General features: G+C 35.4%; 1 protein-coding gene across 1 annotated transcript in view; it reads left to right on the top strand.

Moving 5' to 3' along the window:
- Window positions 1–26,226, top strand: part of LOC149807651 (phospholipid-transporting ATPase ABCA1-like) — a 185,069-nt gene that overhangs the window by 25,107 nt on the left and 133,736 nt on the right. Inside the window, exons 10-14 of the mRNA XM_089969144.1 lie at window positions 8,402–8,541; window positions 10,739–10,855; window positions 12,228–12,425; window positions 16,168–16,370; window positions 22,044–22,229. Of these exons, the coding sequence (XP_089825270.1) occupies window positions 8,402–8,541; window positions 10,739–10,855; window positions 12,228–12,425; window positions 16,168–16,370; window positions 22,044–22,229 (844 nt within the window). The remainder of the gene's footprint in view (window positions 1–8,401; window positions 8,542–10,738; window positions 10,856–12,227; window positions 12,426–16,167; window positions 16,371–22,043; window positions 22,230–26,226) is intronic.

Raw genomic sequence — 26,226 nt, 5'->3', positions numbered from 1 at the left:
CACCATTTTCACACATACATAACAGATGGCAAATCAGACCATTGATGAAGCGGCATGTAGTGTGAACAAGAGCTGTGAATACTATTACTATGTGTTATTATTCTTCATCCAGACATTTGCAAAAGTATGCTCGTATTCAACAGGGTGAACATAAGTCATGTTTGAGAATCGGAGTTAGGAGACGGCTAGCTCTCACTTTATCTTGCTGGAATGTTAAAATAGAACACTTTTGAATGACAAATACATAAGACCAATGTCATGTATTTAAATTCAAAAGTAATATTTAATTTAACCAATTAGAATGAGATTACAAACTTCTGGATAGCAGATATATATAAGGTAACTGTAACATGAATTTTGTAATTTTGAACCATGATATTTTCTTCGATTGACAATATCTTATCGATAAATAGATTAATAAATTGATACATTCTTTTATATAAGGCAATTTAAAATTAACATAGTGCATCAACAATGTGATTTAACGAGTGACCAGGAACCATAATGTGTTTTGACATTGTTTACATACGACAGATTCAAATGATTTCCAAAATTTAGTCAAATGGTTTTAAGACATAAAGTATGCATTCATGTGTTGTAGAATATTTTGTCTAATTTATAAAAGTTGCATTTTTTTTCTCAAGAACTTCTTACCACAGCATATATGAAAGTAATGTTTATAATGCCTATCGATTGATTTCATCTTGCCATTAAAAACTATCAGTAATGTAAAGCTGAAGAAATCATAATTTTCAGAAGTGTTCAACAAAATGCTGTGTAAACTATGTTTGATATCTGATAATGGCAACATTTCCATTAAATATCAACTGTGTTGCTAAAATGCAGTATTGGGTCATAGTATGACATGAGAGTATTATTTTTAGCTCTGCAGGTTATGGATGGGATGGGTTGTTGTCCATCAGCTAGCACAAGCCTGATATCACTACTCCGATGAAACTGCTTGCAGGATTGTCGTGAGACTTTGTACAAATAATTATTCCATGGTTTAGTTCATCCTAAATGAAAAGGTTTGACTTGGACATCTAGCATGGCCATCTTGAAAATCTTGTTATCACTAGCAACCTTGAAAATCTTATTAGTGCTACTTCCTCAGGAACCACTCCTGTGGCCTAGTGGTTAGAGTGTCCGCCTCAGATGCAGGAGGTCATGGGTTCAATCCCCGGCTGAGTCATACCAAAGACTTTCAAAGATGGTACTAACAGCTGCTTCATTTGGCGCTCAGTATTAAGAGGTTAGTGTTAGGACTGGTCGGCCTGGTGTCAGGATAATGTGACTAGGTGGGACATCATGCTACATGTCTGCGGCATGATGCCCCAGTGCTAGACATCACTATAAAAACTGTCACACTGCAGACATCGATATGACTGAAAAATTGTTAAAGCTATGTTAAAAATCCAAATCACACACACACACGCACACACTTCCTCAGAATGAAAAGTTGTATTGAAATAGGATTTTCACCAGAAGACTTCTAATATGACTTTTAGTTGGTCCTAATTGAAAATGGCACCACTCAGACATCCATTATAGACATCTTGTTATTACTTCTTCTCCTGAATGAATATTCATATCAGCATGGGCTTTTCTCTAAAAGTCTTCTTATCAGCAAAAATGGTGCTGAACTTGATGGTCAGTGTGGATGCCACAATGGCCATCTTGGAAATCTTACTATCAGTACATCTTTAAGATGGCTGGGTTTACAGAAATTGTGCTTTTACCAAATGACTTCTTATGATGGCTGGAAATTTGATATCCAGTATGGACACCATGATAGCCTTGTTGTTGTTGTTGTGGAGTTTAATGCCATTTTTCAGCACATGATAGGCTATACATGACAGCCAGTATTAATGGTGGAGGAAGTACCCGGGAGAACCCCAGAAAGAACCACCGACCCATGAGAAGCTACTGGCAAACTTTCTCACATAGCCACATTGGCTGAATTTGAGACTCGAACTGACACAGACAGGTGAGATGGCAGTGATCCTTAACGGAGAGCGCTTTAGACCACTCGGCCACTCTAGGCCCCCTATAGCCTCTTTGAAAATCTTGTTACTCTTGCAAAATGGAAAGTAATATGAAGACATGGTTTTCAGCAGAAGACTTTTTATAATGTGTTGTTGGTCCTAAATTAAAATAGTGTTGATCTGAAATCAGTATGCCAATGTGGCTATCTTGAAAATCTTTTTATTCCTACTCCTTTTAAATGGAATGTCATTTAACATTGGGTTTTATTGTCTGAAGACTTCTTATGCTGTTTTGCTGGTCCTGAATGAAAATAATGCAATCTGCCCTCAGTACCATTGTGGGCATCTTGAAAATATGTGTATTATTATCTGTACTTCTTCCAAACAGGTGGCTATCAACATGGGCTTTTCTTATGATGCGTAGTTAGTCCTAATGAAAATGGTGCCAATCATATATTCATTATGGCTGTCATGATGGCTGTCTAGGAAATCTAGCTTTCACTTCTTCCTTTTAATGGATGGTCATACTGACATATGGTTTTTAGCAAAGACTTCTAATGGTATCTACTTATCCCTAAATGAAAATACTACATAGGGTTTTTAGCAAAGACTTCTAATTGTATCTACTTAGCCCTAAATGAAAATACTGACATAGGGTTTTTAGCAAAGACTTCTAATGATATCTACTTAGCCCTAAATGAAAATACTGATATAGGGTTTTTTAACAAAGACTTTTAATGGTATCTACTTATCCCTAAATGAAAATACTGATATAGGGTTTTTTAACAAAGACTTTTAATGGTATCTACTTATCCCTAAATGAAAATACTGACATAGGGTTTTTAACAAAGACTTCTAATGGTATCTACTTAGCCCTAAATGAAAATACTACATAGGGTTTTTAGCAAAGACTTCTAATGGTATCTACTTATCCCTAAATGAAATACTACATAGGGTTTTTAACAAAGACTTCTAATGTTATCTACTTATCCCTAAATGAAAATACTACATAGGGTTTTTAACAAAGACTTCTAATGGTATCTACTTATCCCTAAATGAAAATACTGACATAGGGTTTTTGACCAAGACTTCTAATTGTATCTACTTTTTCCATAAATGAAAATACTGACATAGGGTTTTTAGCAAAGACTTCTAATGGTATCTACTTATCCCTAAATGAAAATACTGACATAGGGTTTTAAACAAAGACTTGTAATTGTATCTACTTAGCCCTAAATGAAAATACTGACGTATGGTTTTTAGCAAAGACTTCTAATGGTATCTACTTAGCCCTAAATGAAAATACTGACATAGGGTTTTTAACAAAGGCTTCTAATGATATCTACTTAGCCCTAAATGAAAATACTACATTGACTTTTTAACAAAGACTTCTAATGGTATCTACTTAACCTTAAATGAAACTACTGACATAGCATTTTAACAAAGACTTCTAATTGTGTCTACTTAGCCATAAATGAAAATACTGACATAGGGTTTTTAACAAAGACTTCTAATTGTATCGTATCTACTTATCCCTAAATGAAAATACTGAAATATGGTTTTTAACAAAGACTTCTAATGGTATTTACATATCCCTAAATGAAAATACTGACATAGGGTTTTTAACAAAGACTTCTAATGGTATCTAATTTGCCCTAAATGAAAATACTGACATAGGGTTTCTAACAAAGACTTCTGATTGTATCTACTTAGCCCTAAATGAAAATACTACATAGGGTTTCTAACAAAGACTTCTGATTGTATCTACTTAGCCCTAAATGAAAATACTACATAGGGTTTTTAACAAAGACTTCTAATTGTATCTACTTAGTCCTAAATGAAACTACTGACATAGGGTTTTTAACCAAGACTTCTAATTGTATCTACATGGCCCTAAATGAAAATACTGACATAGGGTTTTTAGCAAAGACTTATAATTGTATCTACTTATCCCTAAATGAAAAAACTGACATGGGTTTTTTAACAAAGACTTCTAGTGGTATTTACATATCCCTAAATGAAAATACTGACATAGGGTTTTTTAACAAAGACTTCTAATGGTATCTACTTAGCCATTAATGAAAATGGATTGGAAATCTGACAATATGATCATCCCCGCAGCTTCTTTGAAAATTTTGTTATCACTGAAGATTATTAGATTTGATTTCAACACTCAGCAGGTAGAAGGAAGAAATATTCTCATCTGGAATGGCTGTAAATTCTTTTAAGCCATTAAAGAATAAATAACAGTAGTCTGATTATGAAATGTTTCATTAACATAAACTGTTAAGACATATAAAGAGTGGTAGTTTCTGTTTCAAAATTATTTCACAGTAGGATTAGAGATAATTCAAAAATGATTAAAAAAATTACTTTTCCTGTAGAACCATTTAAGTTGGAGATAGTATTTTTTTCTTCTGCTGAACAATTAAAGAACTTCATGCATTAAAACCAAATGTGTTATGAGGCTTTACATTATGAGACTTAGGTCAAGTGTGATTTTTACCATTTTCCAACAAATTTGACAGTTATGGCACCTGTTTGACATTGGATTTCATTTCATTTGCATCAAAATGTTGTTTTCACTCCGTAACTTTTGAAGGATTTTATCGACTGAAACCAAATTTGGTGTGAAGCTTTACATTTGGAAAACCTAGTTTGATCCATTAGGATCAGGCAAGTGACATTTGTAAAGTCACCTGTCCTGCAGAACTTTTCACTTGTCTTTGGATTTAAATAACACATAACTTATGTGGGCATGGGAATGTAGATTAGGCCTGATGTACTTTCCTGCATGGTAACTAATGGTGGCTTAGTAGTTAGCAAGCCAGATTCATCATTGAATGGATGTGGGTTTAAATACTACAATTGGATCAGCCCAGAATGGCTATCATGGTGTGTCCATAGACAAGGTAATTCACTGTAATTGCCTTGCCACTATATAACGTACTTGTGTTGCTGAGCCATAAAACATTAAACCAAATTAATTAACAAATAAAATAGACTGTTGCAGTTATAATTTCTTTCTTTTGTTTATTTAATATTCAAGTGGTATAATTTTACAGAACAAACTATATAATTTTACAGAAATATTCTGTCCCCTTGTAATAACATCTAGAAGCAAATCATACAAGATAATTATAATTTTGATATCATGCTTATATTATTGGATCAAAAATATGATTACATAGCCATGCAGACAAATCTTTCTTCAGCAGCATATAAACTGAATACATGTATTGTTAGAAATGGAGAAATTGTTGTTTTGGTCACTGTACATTAAGAGGGAAAAAATTAATGATTAAATTCATCTTTTAATCAATGACTGAAAATAAATTCTCATAAATTGACCTGTCTGCCAAAGGTGACATGTCAATCAACTACGATATAACAGATTCCACTGGACCATAAACAGTTTGATCATTAGCTATGTGTGAATTGTTACCTAATTGGATGAGATCTTGCTTGGCCACGTAGGGCAGATTGAGAAACCTTACTACACTATGTAGTCCTTATAAATTCTTTATGTTGTAGTCTTGTTTAAGCCACTTAAGGAAATTTGAAAAATGAAGAACACTCGGTTTAAAGAAAGAGATATGTGGATGAATAGACAGAGCATTCTTCACTTATCTGAAGATAATTTCCTTCTTACCCAAGGACTTCCAATATGCTACAGTGTATACATCTTGTGTCATCCCACATGTAGAAAAAATCAGAGAGATTAGGTGGTACTGTGCCAGTTATGTATAGGGTGCACATTCGTGAAGGTAAAGCAGTCTTATCACAGCCAGGAGTTTAAGGTCTACTGCTTGCCTTGATGAACTTTTACTTGGTGATTTAAAAGGCCTAGAATTTAACTAAATTTTATTGTAGCCGGAAGGACTCATTGATTGAGAAATTGACTAGACATGCTAAATCTTCACTAGTCCAGCAACATCAGCTGCCTGGCAACAACTGAAACTTTATTAGCCATTGGACTAATGAAATTATGAAAACTACTGATCTGACAGGAAATGTACAGGCCTCAGGCTAGCTGACTGTCATTCATTTGGCTATGTGGTCCATCATCTCTGCAGAGCCAAGTGACCTCTTTAATCTTTAATCCATATAAGACTGAGATATACCAGGAAGGATTGCCATATTCAGCCATCTGCAAATAGCATACTCCCCAAAATGCTTATACATTAGGTGCTAAGTAGTTCCACACTATTTGTTTGATTTTTTCTGGTGTATTCTCAAGTCCCTGATGTGCATATACATTATGTTCCAGTAAGTCACTGCCCATACTGTTTGATGATTTCCAGTGTATTTTATTTTATAGTCCCTGATATAAATATAACTTGTGATAGTAAATCAGTTCCCATACTGTTTGTTTGACTGATAGTTTCCATTATATTCTATTGTCCCTGTTAAACATATGCATTATGGGTCAGTAAATTAATGCCTTCACTGTTTGTTTGATTTCCACCCCCATATCTGCAGGTGCATTGCTTTAGTTTCATATATTTTTGGAGGTATCAGTATTTGTGGTTATTGTAGAAAAAGAACATTTTTGTGTGTACATTAATTTGTGGATTTGCCTTGATGAAAGTTTGCATATTTATGGGTATTTTATTGCATAGTCTTTAGATACCCCACTCCCACAAATTAAGAAAAATATGACAACAAATGATATCACTTGAATGTTAAATACTACCAGCATGAGATTGAATTGAATGCACATCGAGATCAATCCCTAATATACCACGTTTCATCCAAGTGCTCAACTTCCGAAAGTACTGATCCAGCCAACAACACCATTCTAAGCAGTTATTGAAACGTATGTATATAAATTTTTCCTTAAACCACTGTCCCAAAAGGTGTACCATCACTATGTTCTGTTTATCATGTTACATGGATAATAACCTCATTCTGTATGTGAAGCAAACATGTGACCAAAACTGCCCCTTGTTCAGTTCAATCAGCAGACTGTGGAAACTTTTCATGTGTAGTGGAGGAAAGCAACTCATGAAAAATATCAGTATGACCTGTCCAAATTTCCAGTAGCTTATAGTAAGATGGACTTGTGTAATTTTTCAATTTTTAAATTTATTAATGTTACCAATATTTGTGTGTGACTTGATTGACACAATGTTTATTCAGTAGTTTTGTCCAAAAATCAGAGAAGTGTTAGCCTTGGTAATCTGATGTATTTGTGTTTATTCATAGTGCTTAATTAGCTCTTGTGCCTCATGTAATAATTTAATATAACTTACAGTCTTTTTGTTCCATTGGATTAAAAGTGTGTGGATAAAATGATATGTTGTTATGTATATTTATAATGTGTCTTTAACTTTTGGTCTGTGACTGTAGAGTGCAATGAACTATAAATAGATTACTTATTTGTTTTTCTTCCTGTTCTGTATATTGAACCAGTTGACAAGTTTGGGGTAATTTCCCATTGGATGATTAACTCAAGTGGGCTGTGTTGCAACATAAATCAGGTTGGATTGTGTTGTGTTATGTCAGTTGGTATGAATTGCGAGACAGAGTCATGGAGATGTATAAAAGGACAGAGTTGAACAATTATTCTGATACCTGGTTCTATTTTGTATGTTCTTGCATTAATATCTATCTGCAGGTGTATTCAATGTTGTGTTTAGATATAATTTGAGAGGAATCAGTTGTTTGGATTATTCATTGGAATAAAAGTGCTCAAGGATTAAAGCACATTTCAGGATTATTGTGAATTTATTCAAAGGAGTTTTGGACAATGCCATTGTGATGCATCAAGATTGTTGGCACTTCAAAATAGTCGACTGCTCTGGTAGCCTAGTGGTTAGAGCATCCGCCTCGGAAGCAGAAGGTCATGGGTTCAGTACCTGGCTGAGTCATACCAAAGACTTAGAAAAATGGTACTAACAGCTGCCTCGCTTGGCGCTCAGCATTAAGAGGTTAGTGTTAGGACTGGTCAGCCTGATGTCTGGATAATGTGACTGGGTGGGACATCATGCTACATGTCTGTGGCATGATGCCCCAGTGCTAGACATCACTATAAACTGTCACACTGCAGACATCGTAGTGATATGCCTGAAAAAATTGTTAAAGCTACGTTAAAAATCCAAATCACACACACACACACACATCAAAATAGTCATGGACATTGGTACATCAGCATGTTCAAGAACTGGAATTCAATCAGAAAACTCTATTCTTGTGGACCTGTGATATAACTTTTTATGATTGTTTTGGATTTAATTCATACTATTGTTAAGTTCCTTTCTTTCTTCACTGTGATTTCACATAAGTAGCATAATTCCTGATCTGCAAATGTATTGGTTAAAGATATATATATGAGAGTAGACTGTGCAGTTTGGTGTGAGTTAAAAATGGGTAAATATAATATTTACATTGCAGTCATTATCTTTTCATTTCAGCTGCAGAATGCCAGCAACTGTTTGCACCATTTCAGGCCACCAGTGAATCTCGCATCATCTTTAACCAGATCAAACCTTATATCCTGGGAAAAATACTCTATTATCCTAAAAACAATATTACTGATGCCATTATTCAAAAGGTAAGCCAGAAAGTATTTCTTACTCACTTGTCTATAAGGGTCAAGTCAGCTTTATTATGCTAACACACTTGTCCATAAGGGTCAAGTCAGCTTTATTATGCTAACACACTTGTCCATAAGGGTAAAGTCAGCTTTGATATGGTCCTGCATCCACCATAGGTCATAGGTTGTGTGTTGTGCATCTGCCACACATCAACTCTGGTGTTTTTAACTTTGTCTTAAAATCCACTGGACTAATTTTGTCCAAATTAGGCACAAAGCATCCTGACATGTGGGGCTTTCAACAGTACAAATAATGCTGATACAATCAAATATGGCCACCTTCACTAAAAAAATAGTGAAAACCCTTTAATTGGCATCTTCTCAAAAACCACTAAACAGAATTTGATCAGATTTGATGGAAATAACTCCTTGAAGGAAAATCATACAAATTTATACAAATGAAACCAATCTACCTTCAGATATGGCTGCTGCTACTAAAATAGAAAAGCCAGTTGTTACTGCAGTTAGATAAACCTTTAAACTACTTCAGATCTGCTGAATAGAATTTGACCATACTTGACTGAAACTGTCCTGGCATAAAGACATTTTAGGTTTGAGCAAATGATACTGATTTGCTATTAAGTATTGCCACCATTAAAAAAATTAGAAAAACCTTTACAAGACTTCTTTTCAAAAACTTCTCTTCAGAATGTTTACAGATTTGATGGAAAACATCCTGGCATTGCTTTCAGATTTTACAGTTGATGCTGATCTGCCATCACATATGGCAGTTGTTACTAAAAATAGCAAATTGTGTTAAAGCTGCATATTTTCCAAAACCTTTGGAAAGAATCTGGCCAAACTTAATAGAAATCGTCTTGGCATGAAAACCTTTAAAGTTTATACAAATGATGCCAGTCTGCCATCAGTTATAGCCACTGTCACTAAAAGTAGAAAATCTTTAAACCATTTTTCAAAACTATAATTTGATCAAATTTTGACTGAAATTTTTAAATTTGTATAGTTAATGCTGAACTGGATCAAATATGGCCATCATTACTAAAATTAGAAATAACTTTATGTGAATTCACCTATTCAACATAATTTGACCACATATTTGGTGTACATTAACCTGCCATAAAGACTTTTCAGAAATTTTTACAAATAATGCTTATCTACCATATACTTTAACTGCCATTGCTAAAAATACAACAACCTCTAAATAACTTCTTTAAAACCCTTGATGCTGACCTGCCATCAGATATGGCCACTTTTAATCAAAATAGGAAAAACTTGAAACAACTTCTTTTCCAAAACCAGTGAATAAAATTTGTAAAGCTTGATAAAAAGCAACTTTCATGAATACCTTTTAAATTGATTCAACAAAAAAAAAATGCCAATCTGTCATCAGATATGGCCACTGTTACTAAAAATAGAAAATGTTAAACATCTTCTAAAAAACACAGAAATGAATCAGACCAAACGAGGCAAAAAGCATCAAGGTATAAAGGACTTTACATTTTATACAGCTTCCATAAAAAAACATTTTAAACAAACTTAACTTAAAGAGCATGAATAGTTTTCAAATTGTACCAGTGAAGCCAATCCATCACTAAATACAGAAAAACATTTACACATATTTATCTATGAAAAATGCAGAACAAAATTATGACACAAAGGCATCCAGGCATTGGGACCTTTCAGTAATGAGCAAATGATGCTCATGTGCTGTTGAATATGGATGAAGATATAAAACCTAGAGAAACCTTGAAGCAGTTGTTTTCATAACAAGTGCAATCAACTGCATTGGAAGAAATTTCAGCAGAAAGCAACTCACAGATTCTGTGGTTTAGAGTAGATAGGTCAAAGTCATGGTAAATATAAAAAGAAAATATGGTGTATACACAGTAAATTTTGTTCAAGATTTCATACCTTGACCAAAGGTCGAAGTCATTAAAACCCATTGGTCAATAATCTCCAGAGTCAAACAGACACTTTTTGTTCCTACCTAAAGGACTATTGAATACAGTATGGTTGTATAATGTGCCATTCATGTAAACTTGTTTTACACAATAAATACTTTTTTATCCCACAGTTCTTGGGACCTTTCTATTTTGTATAAATATGATTCTTTATTTTCATTTTCTGAGATGACTTCATTTTAAACTCCGTAACAGTACTCATCTCACTCCTATTAATTGGCTTATGTTTTCAGGCTGCCCAACCATTCTTTGACCTACAGAGAATTGTAACCCTGGCTCAGGACTGGATGAGATATGCACCTGATGTTTATGGCATTCTAAACAACAGCGTTACAGTCAATAATATCAGGGTAAGATTAGCAGAGTGATGGTTAATAAAAATAATCAAATATTGGTTGGAAAGTTCAATTGCAAATGATTATGCTTTTCTTCTTTTAAGCTGTTCACCCTTTATGATGAAATCATTCAGGAGAAGTAAAATAATTGTCATCTGCCATTGTTTCACACAATCCAGGTATCAGAAATAAGAGACATATGCCCATAAACCATTTAGCTTTTCAGGATGAAAGCAGCATAACTATTACTAAATATATCAACAAAACAATGTCCATTAAGCAGTTGAGAAAATATTTCCAAATGGTTAAACTTGAATGGTTAGGGTGAGCCAATCATACTTTTAAATTTCAGCCAATTCGCAACACCACGTTAGGTTTATTATATCCTTTTTGATGAGAGCAGAATGAAAGACATTTTGTTACTAAAATATGTTCTTATTTCTGATTTGAAATCAAATTTTGCTAAGACCAGGAAATATAAGTATTGTCCTGTCTTTTTAATCCAAAAATGTATGCATACTGTGATTTTATTTTTTATGGGTATAATTTTTGTGTGGTTTTGCAAAGTTGGCATTCTTGTTGTTATGTAAATTGTGGAAATACCACAGACAAAAATGTAATAATGTACTAATGTATGTAAATGTAAAAATGTAATAATGACAAAGACATATTTTGTTGTGTCTTTGAAGAGACCGCAAAATCCACACAAATTTAATATACCACAAATGAAAAAGGAAATTAGAGCAAACAGGTCAACAGCGTTTTCTGATTTAAAAAATGTTGGCACTATAAGTAATGATTATGACAAAATTACACTGAGTTTATTATTTTGTTATCCTTGAACAATTATTGCTAGCATAAGTTTATGATTTAAATGATAGAATTTTTGTTTGAAACTTTACAGCATTTATACTGAGGGAAATTTTCTTTTCAAACTATATGGTGCTTACAAAAGATATAGCTGTGTAAAAAGCATTGACTGTATACAAAAGTTTAATATAACTTTGTATTCCTCAAATCCTGGGGCTGTTCCAGAACATAATGGTGGGGGGAAGGGGGAGACTGCCATCAGTATAATTGTTATTGGGCTAATCAACATAAAACACTGAATACAGTCTTTATTATCCTTACTTCCCATATTAAATTAAGTGCCAGCCCATCATCACCACTCCTTCATTTTTAAACACCTTATGTGTCCCACAATTAATCAATCAATATATATATATATATATATGTATGTATGTATGTATGTATGTATGTACCCTAAATACAGTAAAATGTTAAGTCCTGAAAAAAATTCTAAACATTTTTCAGGTTCATTTTGTAATTATATTGCATCTATTTATTTTATTATTAAATTAAGTACATGTATGAAATGCCTTTTCAGAGACTTGTAAATAGTCCCTATTGCAAGATTGCTGAAGGATATGCACTGAACGGCATGAATATGGCCAACTATAGCCGTAGTATGTGTGACTTCCTTAGGGGATATCTCAGAAATGATGCAAATAACACAGGATATGACTGGAGGGATTCTATGCAGTCCTTGACACAACTTTTTGGCACCATATCTAGATATGGAAGTGTAAGTAGTATATTTGAATTAAGGATCTTCTCATGCATAATATACTTTAGGGTTAAGATATATATGTGCGTATATATATATATATATATATATATATATATATATATATATATATATATATATATATATATATATGAGAATGATACAATTAATATTCAAGCCATCAGAGCACTTTCTCTGTCAAATATAAGAGCCAGTCACATTAACATTAGGAAATTACTTTCTCCACCTCCAAATCCTGCCCACCCAGAAAGATAAAAAGAAAATGACATTCCAACTATATATCATATAGATCAAGGGATGTAACTATTACAGAATAACTCTGGGGCCCTGATTGGCCAAGTGGTCTAAAGCACTTGGCTTTACCAATCACTGTCATCTCACCCATGTCCATGTTGGTTCAAATCATGGGCTCAGCCAATGTGGGTATGTGAGAAAGCTGCCAGTAGCTTCCCATGGGTTGTGGATCTTACAATGGTTTTCCCAGGCTATTCCTCTACCAGTTATACAACCTATCTTGTGCTGAGAAATGGTGTTAAACCTCAAAAACAACAACAGATTAACTCCTCTTATCCAGCTAGGTGGCCAACCCAAACCCCCATGTTATCACTTTAAACTTCTGCTTGCAACTATGGACAGCACCTCTAAAGAATCCATTGCAAATTATAATCAGTTTTGAATTTTTTTTGTCTTTATGCCTATTTTTTTACTGGCTGATATTGTCCATATGATATCGATCACTAGCACATGTTTTTCTTTGTCATAATTGTTTTATGCTGTTAACTTTTGGTTTATTACACACTTCTTAGGTTGTCTCAATAATTGGAACACTTTGTATATTTGTTCTTCCTTACCAGTTTAACCTGTATGCAGTGTCAGCAGTGAAAGACCATAAAAAAGGGCATGTTCTAAATCTTCACAACTTGAAGTATTAAGCTTTCAGCTGAATTCAGAATTGTGTACTTGCTTTATGGGGGGGTCAAGATGCCGCCTTCACCCATGTGCCTATGGTAATGATAACTTCATATTCAGCCGAAATCACACGAAGCAATTCCCCTCAAACTATATTGGAATCTTGTATGATATACATACTACAGCAAGCTCTGTTGTTGAGAATGTCAGTGAACAAGATGGACAGAACTAGGGCCAATTTTAACCCAGTTAAACCCAGTCTGCATTAGTCCCTATCCCAGCCTGTGAATAGACTTACAAATGTTCAAGTGGGTTCTGCAGGATTATCTTCTGACTAAACAGGCTTGATGGGTCTGCAAGTTATATATCATTTGCTGTACAGTCTCTTGGCTGCATTACAACCAGCCCACCCTTCTGGACAATCAGTGTATGGTTTCATTGGTCATGAATCTGTCATCTTGGAGTGGAAACAGCAATTTGCTTGACAATTCCTGCAGTGACTGCATCCTATGCCCAGCAGACTGCCCATGCTGGCTGGTTGGACCGACAACATCCATGATACCAGTAAATTGCAAACTGGAGTCATCCAGTTTGGCCCAACAAATCATGCCAGACAAGCATTCCCATATCGAACCATGCTATATGCTGGACATGCCTCAGCCGTCCCTACTAGCATCTGTAACAGGTAGAGCTTTTTATGCATGGTGATGATTTTGCATCATCACTGCCATACAGAAGGGGGGGGGACACATACTTGCCAGAACATACTGATCCAACCATGGAAAGAACAGAATTCTGTATTGAGGTGACAATCAGAGAGAATTTTACCTCCATTAGAATACCTTCCTCCAATGGCAGTCAATACTGCATACAGGGTCAAGGCCTTGGTTGATGTTGATGAAGATGGCAAACATTCATTATTCAGAATTGTACGATATTTATCAAAGACTGCTGTCATCTCTTGGATAAAATTAGTGACCCTGGTAATTCGAGGGCCTTCTTTTTGCACTTAACTTTATCTCTATACTAGTACAAATCACATATCATATATCTAGACAAAGACATCAGAATATCTGCTCCATTGTTAGCAGTTGGACAGACATGTGTTTAATGCCATGTCTAAGTTGGTCAGGAACATCATATTGACTTCCTGTATATACTTGACCTGGTGTCTTTTGAGATCTTTCACTTTGTTGTGAAGGCCAGAAGTGATCATGCCTTGTAGTTATGTCATATTGCCAGGGTAGTCATGAAGGATGCTCACCATGCAATGGCAAATGCCCTAACAGTCATTTGTAACCTCAGCTTAATAAAAATATGCAATGACCTAGTGCTCCCTCTCTTTGGTTTCCCATTTCTGTTTCAGGGTGGAATTGAGGAGGTAAGAAAGCACAGGAGTTGCCTCTTCAGTTATCCATGCAAACCCAATTCGGGGTGTACAAGATAAGGGATGATCATCAACAGAGAGCAGTATTTCCAGCAGCAATGGCAACCTTTATGTGACCAGTCAAGTTATAGGTGGTCATATGCCCCCAACTTCTTCTGGCAGGCTAGGAGGGGCAGAGAAAACAAGCTTTCTCCTCCCAGAAACCTATCACCAACCATCAATAACTTGCCATCCCTCCCACCCAGGCATCCTCCTGTGGTGCCTGACTCGTTCTGCAAGAATTTTACCAACTTATTTCCAATAAATCATTGATCCAAGTTGTTTCAGATGGACTCCTGATCTTTTTCATCTAGCCCCTTCCACTTTCATTATCCCCCTTCGTGATGGAGATCCCAAGTGATTCCAGTACAAAGGCAACAGTGTATCAAGTCTGGAGAAACAAAAGTTGTAATGTCAGACCACAGTAAAAATTTCTTTGGGTTGCCATGTTTTTGGTGGGTGAGTCAGCAAATGGGTAAACCAACAATTGTTTACTATAGGCCCAGAATTCCTGCATTCATCAATCCCAGAAAACAAGAAAGATCAGCCTGCTTCCAAACAGTTACCACTGACATATTACACTGCTTTAAAGACAACTTCTGGACCCAGGCATCGATAAAGCTTTTTTCTTGCAGCAGTAACTACCATCAAACTTCAACCTGACTTTCTACGAGACACAAATGTTGGTATTCCAAACTGACATTGCAAGCCTGGGAGCACATGGACTAGATATCCTTTTTCAGCATGTAACAACTGGTATTACACAGTGTTATAGCAATTTAGTGATTGTTTTTAAGCAGTCTGAACATAATCTAGACTGCTTGATTCAGAACCCCATTGACAGACATGCTTGGGAGTCATCCCAATTGACAAGCATGCCTGAGAGTCAAACGATTGACAGGCATGCCTGGGAATCAGTCACACATGTGACTTGTGTTCTCAACAGGTTACCTCAACACTCACTCACTAGTGCCATAACTGCTTCCATTTAATCTGCAGCTCATGAAAAGAGATGTATTTCTATCATGTTGGCACTGTCAGAAGACCATTGTAAGGCTATCCTTAGATTTCAACCTCAGTCATGAAACTTCCTATTGCATTGCCACATAGAGGAGGTCAGGAAACAAGTTGCCAAAGATGCAAACCTCACACAAACCCAGCACTATAGAGCCCAGTCCTAGAGTTGCCATGAAAATTCTTCTTCTTCTTCTTCTTCTTTTTATTATTATTATTATCATTAAGTTGAATCCAGCCTCACTAGTCTGATTTCATTTTTTTTTACTGTTGTATTCTTATGACACTATGATGGGAGTTGAATATCAATATGACTGGTTAATCTAATAAGTAAAAACAGTTAGAGTCCAAATAATGATTCAAGTACCACATTTTAATTTCTTTTTTCAGTGTGTTGAATTTAACAAGTTTGTTGGCTATCGTGATAACAGCAAAATGATCAATGATGGACTGGCACTGATTGATAACAACACCTTCTGGTCTGCCATTGAGTTTCTTGTGGATGTTGACCTGGCTGCACTGCCCACTCATATTGCCTACAAAATCAGAATGGACTCAGACAAAGTAGACAGCACAAAGAGAGTTATCGACAAGTAAGGGCTGTCAAAACTTACCTTTTTGTTGATCATATCTCTTATCCAGCCATATTTTTCTTTTTTCCAATTTGAGTCTCCCTCTCTCAAACACATACCTCCCTTAAATGTCCAAAACTGATTAACTTTGGCTCGATAGCTGGTAAAGAGTCGGTGTACTACAATTTTTCTTGCTATTTTTGACTTGGACTTAGAAATACAAATGAAACTGAGTAATTTAGTCAGTATGGTAAAATTATTTCAGGCATGAACAATTTCAGCAGATTCACACATTTACAACTTTTTTTTAACAAAGTTGTTTTTTCATAAGTGTTTATCATTACATATTTATGAGATGAGGGGTTAAGGTCTTTTTGACTAAGCTAATGTCTTTAGGTAATGTGATCCAGCTGTTTTCTGTAAAATAAAATACAATGGTAAACACAACAGCTTTCATTGGCAGAGGACAGACTACTATCAGAGCAAATGCAGAATTTCTCTTAATCAGCAAATTCCTTACATCAATCCTATATATAGCCATAGGTTTAAGATAGCATTTTTCATTGGTCATTGATAACTATTACATGGAAGAGTTTGCACTCCTGACTAATCAGAAAGCTTGCTTCTTAAGGAACCTAGTTTTCAGTCTTGCTTTAGTTTGTGCTGAATTGGTGAAAATTACATCCTGTGGCAATGAGAAAAGGGAAAAGAGATAGACAAAAATGAACAGGACAATTTCATTTGCAGTTGGAAAATCTTTATGGAACTTGCAGCTAAAAAGAAAATAAAATCTGAATGGTGATGCATTTTACACCAGAGACACTTATGTAAATAATGCATGTCTGAACTATTAATGTATATACATGTTTATGTGACATAATTGTTTATACATGACTGCTTCGATGACCTAGCAGTCAGAATATCCACCTTGGATGCAGGAGGTCATATGTTTGAACCTCGGCTGAGTCATACCAAAGACTTATAGAAATGGTTATAATAGCTACCTCACCAGGTGCTCAGCATTAATAGGTTAGTGTTAGGACTGATCGGCCTTGAGTCATGATAATGTGAATGGTTGGGACATCATGTTACATGTCTGCAGCATGATGCCCCAGTGCTAGACATCACTATAAACTGTCACACTGCAGACTGAAAAATTATTAAAGCTATGTTAAAAATCCAAATCACACACATGCACACACATAATTGTTGAAACAAAATTGTCTTTGTAAACTTTGTTGATAGTGTCTGTCAAGCAGTGTTTTGCAAATGTAAGAATAATACTTCAGAAACTCTCCTAATGGTAACAAAAATATATATTCCTAAATTTTAGGATACTATTTTACTTCATTAAACAAAGATTTGTATGAGATACAAGATAGTATTATTTTGTTTAAAAATAATCTGAAAAATAATTTCCATCATGCATTGTAAGTGAAACTGAAGGTGAATCAGAATTGGGGTTTTTTTTGTGTGTTTGTATGCTGATAGGAAAATTAACAGAGAAACGAGAAGAAGATTTCTGTGACTGTGAAAAATGTTTCAAAAAAAAAAAATTGGCCCAAGGGAGTATATGCCATCCTTTGACCTCTGACCCTTTCGGATATTTTCTCTCTTTTCTGTTCTCGTGCCTATTATCAGGAGAATAAAATCATGGATATCATTCATGAAACTTAAGTTGCGGAAAAAATCCTTATTTTCTTTCATGCTCTCTCTGTATTACTACAGCAGAATATAGATTATTTTTGGGGGGAATTAAGTGCCATTATGATTGTGGAGCAGATATTATTTTCCTTCAACCTGTAATATGTAACACTGTTGATACTGTTGATATCACTATACAGTATGTAAAATGTAACACTGTTGATACTGTTGATATCACTATACAGTATGTAAAATGTAACACTGTTGATACTGTTGATATCACTATACAGTATGTAATATGTAACACTGTTGATACTGTTGATACCACTATACAGTATGTAATATGTAACACTGTTGATACTGTTGATATCACTATACAGTATGTAATATGTAACACTGTTGATACTGTTGATATCACTATACAGTATGTAATATGTAACACTGTTGATATCACTATACAGTATGTAATATGTAACACTGTTGATACTGTTGATATCACTATACAGTATGTATTTCGTTGCTGAGGTCATCATCCATCGCTACAATAATACACGCCTGAAGCTAATTTCTATATGAACAACTTGTGATGAGCTTGACTTTGTCATAAGACTTACTTTATTTGTATCTTGGCAAAACAGTACAAACTGTACAGTGTATTTGATGGTCAAAACTAACCATGATACAACAGGATTTTAACATTTATATAGTATGAAAATATCAATCATCTGCAAATACAATAATCCTTATCAAAGAGTGAAACATTTTACAAAGTGAAATAATTATAATTAATATCAGTATTGCCAAGGTAATTAAAATGGCTATGCACCATTCATTGGCTAATGCTCAAACAGCTGTTGTAAATTTTGAACTGGTGAGACAAAACACCTGACTTGTCTACATTGAAGCTGCATCCTTTCTTGGCTGTCTATTCTAGGCCTTTTTGATACTTCATTGCCATTTGGTTACATACATGGAAACAGGCAGTGAAAGGGATTGCCTTCCTTTGTGCTGCTCCATTGCTGTTTGGCAGTAGAATGGTTACACACATGGAAATAGGCAGTAAAAGGATTGCCTTCCTTTGTGCTGCTCCACTGCTGTTTGGCAGTAGAATGGAAACAGACAGCACAAGAACTGCCTTCCTTTGTGATACTCCATTGCTGTTTGACAGTAGAATGGGTACATACATGGAAACAGACAGTAAAAGGATTGCCTTCGTTTGTGGTATTCCCTTGCTGTTTGGCACTAGGATGGTTACAAACATGGAAACAGGCAGTAAACAGATTGCTTCCTTTGTGGTACTCCATTGCTGCTTGGCAGTTGAATGGCTACATACATGGATACAGGCAGTAAAAAAACTGCCTTCCTCTGTGGTACTCCATTGCTGTTTGGCAGAAAAAAGGTTACATACATGGAAACAAGCAGTAAAAGGATTGCCTTCCTTTGTGATACTCCGTTGCTGTTTGGCATTAGAAAGGTTACGTACATGGAAACAGGCAGTAAAAAGATTGCCAGTGTTTTTGGTACTCCATTGCTGTTTGGCAATAGGATGATTACATACATGGAAACAGGCAGTAAATGGATTGCTTCCTTTTGTGGTACTCCATTGTTGTTTAGTAGTAGATTGGTTACATACATGGAAATAGGCAGCACAAGAACTGCCTTCCCATGATTTATTGCTGATAGCCTGCTTGTTGTTGCTGGACTCCTTGAAATTTGGCATGCATGGAAAAGTATGGATGTAGTCAGGGATATCATGATGGTATTCCCCCCATTCAAAATGATCCAGAAGAGGCTGACTGCAATTATTACATCTGGCAAATTAAAGGAACGAAGGGTTGCAGAGTTGATGTCCCTGCATTCTTTCCAGATACTGATAGAATCACAGTTGCATCAACCAGTGCAGGAAGCAATGATGTAGTTGCTGGACTTAGGGGTAGTTTTGAGTTGATGGGAGAGTGTCCACCTTATTGAAGCAGCCCAGTTGGTATAAGTCCTTCTGTTTGTCTTACTGGCTGACAGTTTCATGGCATATGGAACCATATGGGGATCAGTTTCACCAATCCAAGTGTTTCACTGCACATTCTTGATAGGTACTTCCATCATGGACAGCTAACAGCTGTGCTTATCATCCAGCAGGCCACTGAGCCAATCATCCATCAAACCATCACACCTTCACACTTTCCATTCATCATTATGGCAAGATAGACTGTGACATTTACTCAGACACTGATTTATCTGGTGGGTAATTTGTTCACTGCTTATCCATTGGAGACAGACTTAAAGACAATGGCAGTGCTTCATCCATGCCTCTGGAAATGTTCTACATTAGCATGGAGGAATTGCCTGTTTGGGATGACTACCACAGTTGAGTTTAAAGCAGTGTCAAGTAAATATATTGTGTACTTCCATCTTTCATATGTCCACAACTGCCAACTGCAAGCCCAGCCTATAAGGTGAAGGCCAAGACAAGGATGAACATAGCTCCTTCTGTCTAGATAGAAGTGTTACAGGAGTGAATATGATGACCCCACTATTACAAGGTGGATAAGAGTGTTTTTCCCTTGCAGCCTCATGTGTAATATTGTGGCAACACTATCCTTGTTAGATCTTCCAATTATTATACATTTTTGCGACAAGTTGGGATCACACACTGTCTTCCTTGTCTCTCTGGTCCATACCAGAAGCCTTTGCCATGGATGCATTATTAGTCAGTTGGGAGGGATATTTTTGCCTATGCCTATTCCAATTGTACCACCTGTTTTGGTACTGAAATCATTACAAAAATTGAAGGGTCAGCACTTAAATGTGATAGCCTATCTCAGCTGGGACAAAGCCTTGGTTAACAATTTGCTTGATCTAGTGATAAGAGAATCTAGGAGAATCCTGGTGAGACCAACACCTGCTTAAGCAGCTATGTTCACAGATGTTTCAGAATCTAGGAGAATCCTGGTAAGACCAACACCTGCTTAAGCAGCTATGTTCACAGATGTTTCACCCCAGCTTTGATAGGCTTCTTCTTCATGGCTGACTTTTGTTTGCAGATTCTTGTGAGGAAAGCAATTAATTATTTCCTCAAAGAGTATTTACACAATCACATTGCTAAAGACCCTCCAATATCTTCCTGAAAATGCATGCATCTTCGTTGAGGAATTGCTTAATCTCAAAGTGAGTAAGCAATCCTAGCCACCTAATGATGTTATGGGGAGGTAATGGGAAGGGTTGAAAATAGCTTCTTTTGTCTGTGCGGTATATAAATGGGATAAGAGACACAAAAATTTGTCTTTTCAAGATTGCTTGATTTGATAGGTAGTGTAGCTTCTTTCCTAATGTTAATGTGATAGGGTAAATATTTTCAGAGAAATATTATTTGCTAAAATATTTGTCATATAATCTCATTTATACGTTACATGTCGCCATTGTTTTACATTGTGGAATGGATATTACCCTCGTCCATATATGAAAGTTCCATCACCTCATTACATGGAAAGTTTTCTAAGTTCATAACTGTAAAGAAGACAGATCCAGTATGTTCCCTGATATCATAGACCAATGTGCAGTAGCTGTCATATTTTTAGGGACACAGACTACTTGTGGGACATCAGGGTGGGGTATGAGTAGGGAATCTTGCAATGGCAACAGGTAAGTATTACATCATTAAAATTAGTTTTACCCCATGATTTGAAGAAAAAAAATTGATTTTAGTATTAGTAATTCATTACTTGTTGCTACTGCATTGCTGAATTTGTCATTGTGGAGGGAGGCTGATGACCTCAAACACTGGTATAAAAATGAGATATTCACCCTTGCACTAAGAATGTGCACTACTGTAAGTTGGTATCGGGCAACTGCTGTTACATCATTAGAATTAATTTGACCCATTTCCTTCCCCAAATACACTTTTTGCATTGTGAATTTAAAACAGATTATGTAAAAATTATGACTAATTTATTTTATATGTTTATAATGGTTTAGTTTTTAGCAAGATGATCATTAGCTGAGTACACTTCATCCATGAGTGATCTTGTTAATATTACTGTTTCGTACTTTCAGGTATAACCGTCCTGGTCCAAGACGAAGGCCTGGTGTCGACACCAAGTACATCACCTATGGTTTTGCCTACATCCAGGATATGTTAGAACATGCCATTATTGAACTACAGACAGGAATAGGAACTCTACAGGATGGTGTGGGAATAATACTACAGCAGTTCCCCTACCCATGTTACATAGAGGACAAGTAGGTTTAAGCTGATGACAAAATCATCTTACATGTCTTTTTCCGTGTTACTTTAAGAACAGTAAGATGTGTAGCTAAATATTTGGGAATAAGAATGAATGACCTACAAGGCCCTTCTGCAGTAATCAACCTTTGTCTCTCTTCATTTATAATCTTGTCATTAATGATTCACCTATTGTCAAAAAATTAAGAATACTCGTAAATATACGAACAAATTCTCAGAAAGCTTATACATCTTAGTCTTCATCCCTGATACTTTAAATGTTAGTCTTCATCCAGGATACAAAGCTTATAAATGTTAGTCTTCATCCAGGATACAAAGCTTATAAATGTTAGTCTTCATCCAGGATACAAAGCTTATAAATGTTAGTCTTCATCCAGGATACTTAGAAAGCTTATAAATGCTAGTCTTCATCCATGATACAAAGCTTATAAATGTTAGTCTTCATCCAGGATACTCAGAAAGCTTATAAATGCTAGTCTTCATCCATGATACAAAGCTTATAAATGTTAGTCTTCATCCAGGATACAAAGCTTATAAATGTTAGTCTTCATCCAGGATACTCAGAAAGCTTATAAATGCTAGTCTTCATCCATGATACAAAGCTTATAAATGTTAGTCTTCATCCAGGATACAAAGCTTATAAATGTTAGTCTTCATCCAGGATACAAAGCTTATAAATGTTAGTCTTCATCCAGGATACAAAGCTTATAAATGTTAGTCTTCATCCAGGATACAAAGCTTATAAATCTTAGTCTTCATCCATGATACAAAGCTTATAAATGTTAGTCTTCATCCAGGATACAAAGCTTATAAATGTTAGTCTTCATCCAGGATACAAAGCTTATAAATATTAGTCTTCATCCAGGATACTTAGAAAGCTTATAAATGTTAGTCTTCATCCCGGATACTTAGAAAGCTTATAAATGTTAGTCTTCATCCAGGATACAAAGCTTATAAATGTTAGTCTTCATCCAGGATACTTAGAAAGCTTATAAATGTTAGTCTTCATCCCGGATAATTAGAAAGCTTATAAATGTTAGTCTTCATCCAGGATACAAAGCTTAAAAATGTTAGTCTTCATCCAGGATACTTAGAAAGCTTATAAATGTTAGTTGTCATTGAGGATACTTAGAAAGCTGATAAATTTTAGTCTTCATCCAGGATACAAAGCTTATAAATGTTAGTCTTCATCCAGGATACAAAGCTTATAAATGTTAGTCTTCATCCAGGATACAAAGCTTATAAATTTTAGTCTTCAACCAGGATACAAAGCTTATAAGTGTTAGTCTTCATCCAGGATACTCAGAAAGCTTATAAATGCTAGTCTTCATCCACGATACAAAGCTTATAAATGTTAGTCTTCATCCAGGATACAAAGCTTATAAATGTTAGTCTTCATCCAGGATACAAAGCTTATAAATGTTAGTCTTCATCCAGGATACAAAGCTTATAAATGTTAGTCTTCATCCAGGATACAAAGCTTATAAATATTAGTCTTCATCCAGGATACTTAGAAAGCTTATAAATGTTAGTCTTCATCCAGGATACGTAGAAAGCTTATAAATGTTAGTCTTCATCCAGGATACTTAGAAAGCTTATAAATGTTAGTCTTCATCCAGGATACAAAGCTTATAAATGTTAGTCTTCATCCAGGATACAAAGCTTATAAATGTTAGTCTTCATCCAGGATACAAAGCTTATAAATGTTAGTCTTCATCCAGGATACTTAGAAAGCTTATAAATGTTAGTCTTCATCCCGGATAATTAGAAAGCTTATAAATGTTAGTCTTCATCCAGGATACAAAGCTTAAAAATGTTAGTCTTCATCCAGGATACAAAGCTTAAAAATGTTAGTCTTCATCCAGGATACTTAGAAAGCTTATAAATGTTAGTCTTCATCCAGGATACGTAGAAAGCTTATAAATGTTAGTCTTCATCCAGGATACTTAGAAAGCTTATAAATGTTAGTCTTCATCCAGGATACAAAGCTTATAAATGTTAGTCTTCATCCAGGATACAAAGCTTATAAATGTTAGTCTTCATCCAGGATACAAAGCTTATAAATGTTAGTCTTCATCCAGGATACTTAGAAAGCTTATAAATGTTAGTCTTCATCCCGGATAATTAGAAAGCTTATAAATGTTAGTCTTCATCCAGGATACAAAGCTTAAAAATGTTAGTCTTCATCCAGGATACAAAGCTTAAAAATGTTAGTCTTCATCCAGGATACTTAGAAAGCTTATAAATGTTAGTTGTCATTGAGGATACTTAGAAAACTGATAAATTTTAGTCTTCGTCCAGGATACAAAGCTTATGAATGTTAGTCTTCATCCAGGATACTCAGAAAGCTTATAAATGTTTGTCTTCATCCAGGATACAAAGCTTATAAATGTTAGTCTTCATCCAGATACAAAGCTTATAAATGCTAGTCTTCATCCAAGATACTCAGAAAGTTTATAAATGCTAGTCTTTATCCAGGATACTAAGAAAGCTTATAAATGTTAGTCTTCATCCAGGATACAAAGCTTATAAATGCTAGTCTTCATCCAGGATACTCAGAAAGCTTATAAATCTTAGTCTTCATCCAGGATACTCAGAAAGCTTATAAATCTTAGTCTTCATCCAGGATACTTAGAAAGCTTATAAATCTTAGTCTTCATCCAGGATACTCACAAAGCTTATAAATATTAGTCATGATGATCTATGACACTTGAGAGCGGCTGAGTTTATAGAATGAAGAGAACAGGTCCAAGAACAGACCCCTGTGGACACCACAACATAGATTAACTGGGCTGGAGTGTATTCCATTTGCAGACACAATTTGTGTCCTGTTGACCAAGTAGGACTTGAACCATAATAAGGCTGTATCATGAATGCCAAATATATGCTGGAGACGGTGAAGTAATATATCATGGTCTGTTGTGTCAAATGCTGCAGACAAATCAAGGAGGGTGAGGACTCTAATCTTTCTGCTATCCAAAGCAGAGAGAATGTCATTAACTACTTTTAGAAGAATAGTTTCAGTACTGTGGCAAGGGCGATATGCAGATTGTACATTGCTAAAAAGATTGTTTGAATTCAGATGAGATACAAGATGGGATAGAACAACCTTTTCTAAGATTTTTTATATGAATGGGAGATTAGAAACTGGGCAGTAGTTCTTTAAATCATTATGGTTGAGTGTTGGTTTCTTCAGCAGAGGCTTTACAATGGAAGTTTTGAAAAATGATGGGAATTCTCAGGATGAGAGATAGGTATTAATAACATCAGTTAGTGAAGGCAATATTGGATCTAAGCACTCAAGCAGCAGTGATGTTGGAATTGGATTAAGTTCACATGACTTTGGTGCACTCTTCATCAGGATTGTACATACTAAATCCATAGAGACAGGTTCAAATGCTGCTGAAATTCTGTATCCCAACTGTTTGGTGATGACAAGACAATTGAAATTGTGTTGTCAAGCTTATCTCTAATGGTTTGTACTTTGTCACGGAAAAAAATCTGCAAACAGGTCCGGAAGGTCGACAGGTAACCAAGTTGTTTTGCTTGCTTGAATGTCATGCATTAGTTTGGTTCTATTTATCATATGGAGGTTTCTCTTAGTAGCAAATAAAGGTGGAGGGTTAGGGACTGATTTACTCAAGATGGCATACAATGCAGAGGTGATCTGATGCAAGTTCCTGGGATACCAGGGAGGACCATAGAATATTATCATCAGGTCTATGAAGAATCCAGTCTAAAATGTGACCATGTTTATGGGTGGGTTGGTTAACTGACTGTTTGAGGTTGAAAACATTAATGGAATCTAGGAGTTTTGATGTGTTTGGGTTTCCAGGACAGTCAAAGTGAAAGTTGAAATCTCCAAGAATAATCAGGTTGCCTTCTATCAAATATCCTTACTCCAGGAGATTTGGAAACTCTGCTCCAAAAAGAGAGATTCAGTCAGCTTGGTTTTTCTTCTAGGATGAGGGCAGTATAGGCAGAAAAAATGGA

This window comes from Sinohyriopsis cumingii, chromosome 1 (genome assembly GCF_028554795.1).
Source record: "Sinohyriopsis cumingii isolate HCF-2022 chromosome 1, ASM2855479v2, whole genome shotgun sequence".
In the NCBI taxonomy this organism is placed as follows: Eukaryota; Metazoa; Mollusca; class Bivalvia; order Unionida; family Unionidae; genus Sinohyriopsis; species Sinohyriopsis cumingii.
Note: the sequence above shows the minus strand (reverse complement) of the source record. Positions and strands in the feature narration are given on the sequence as shown.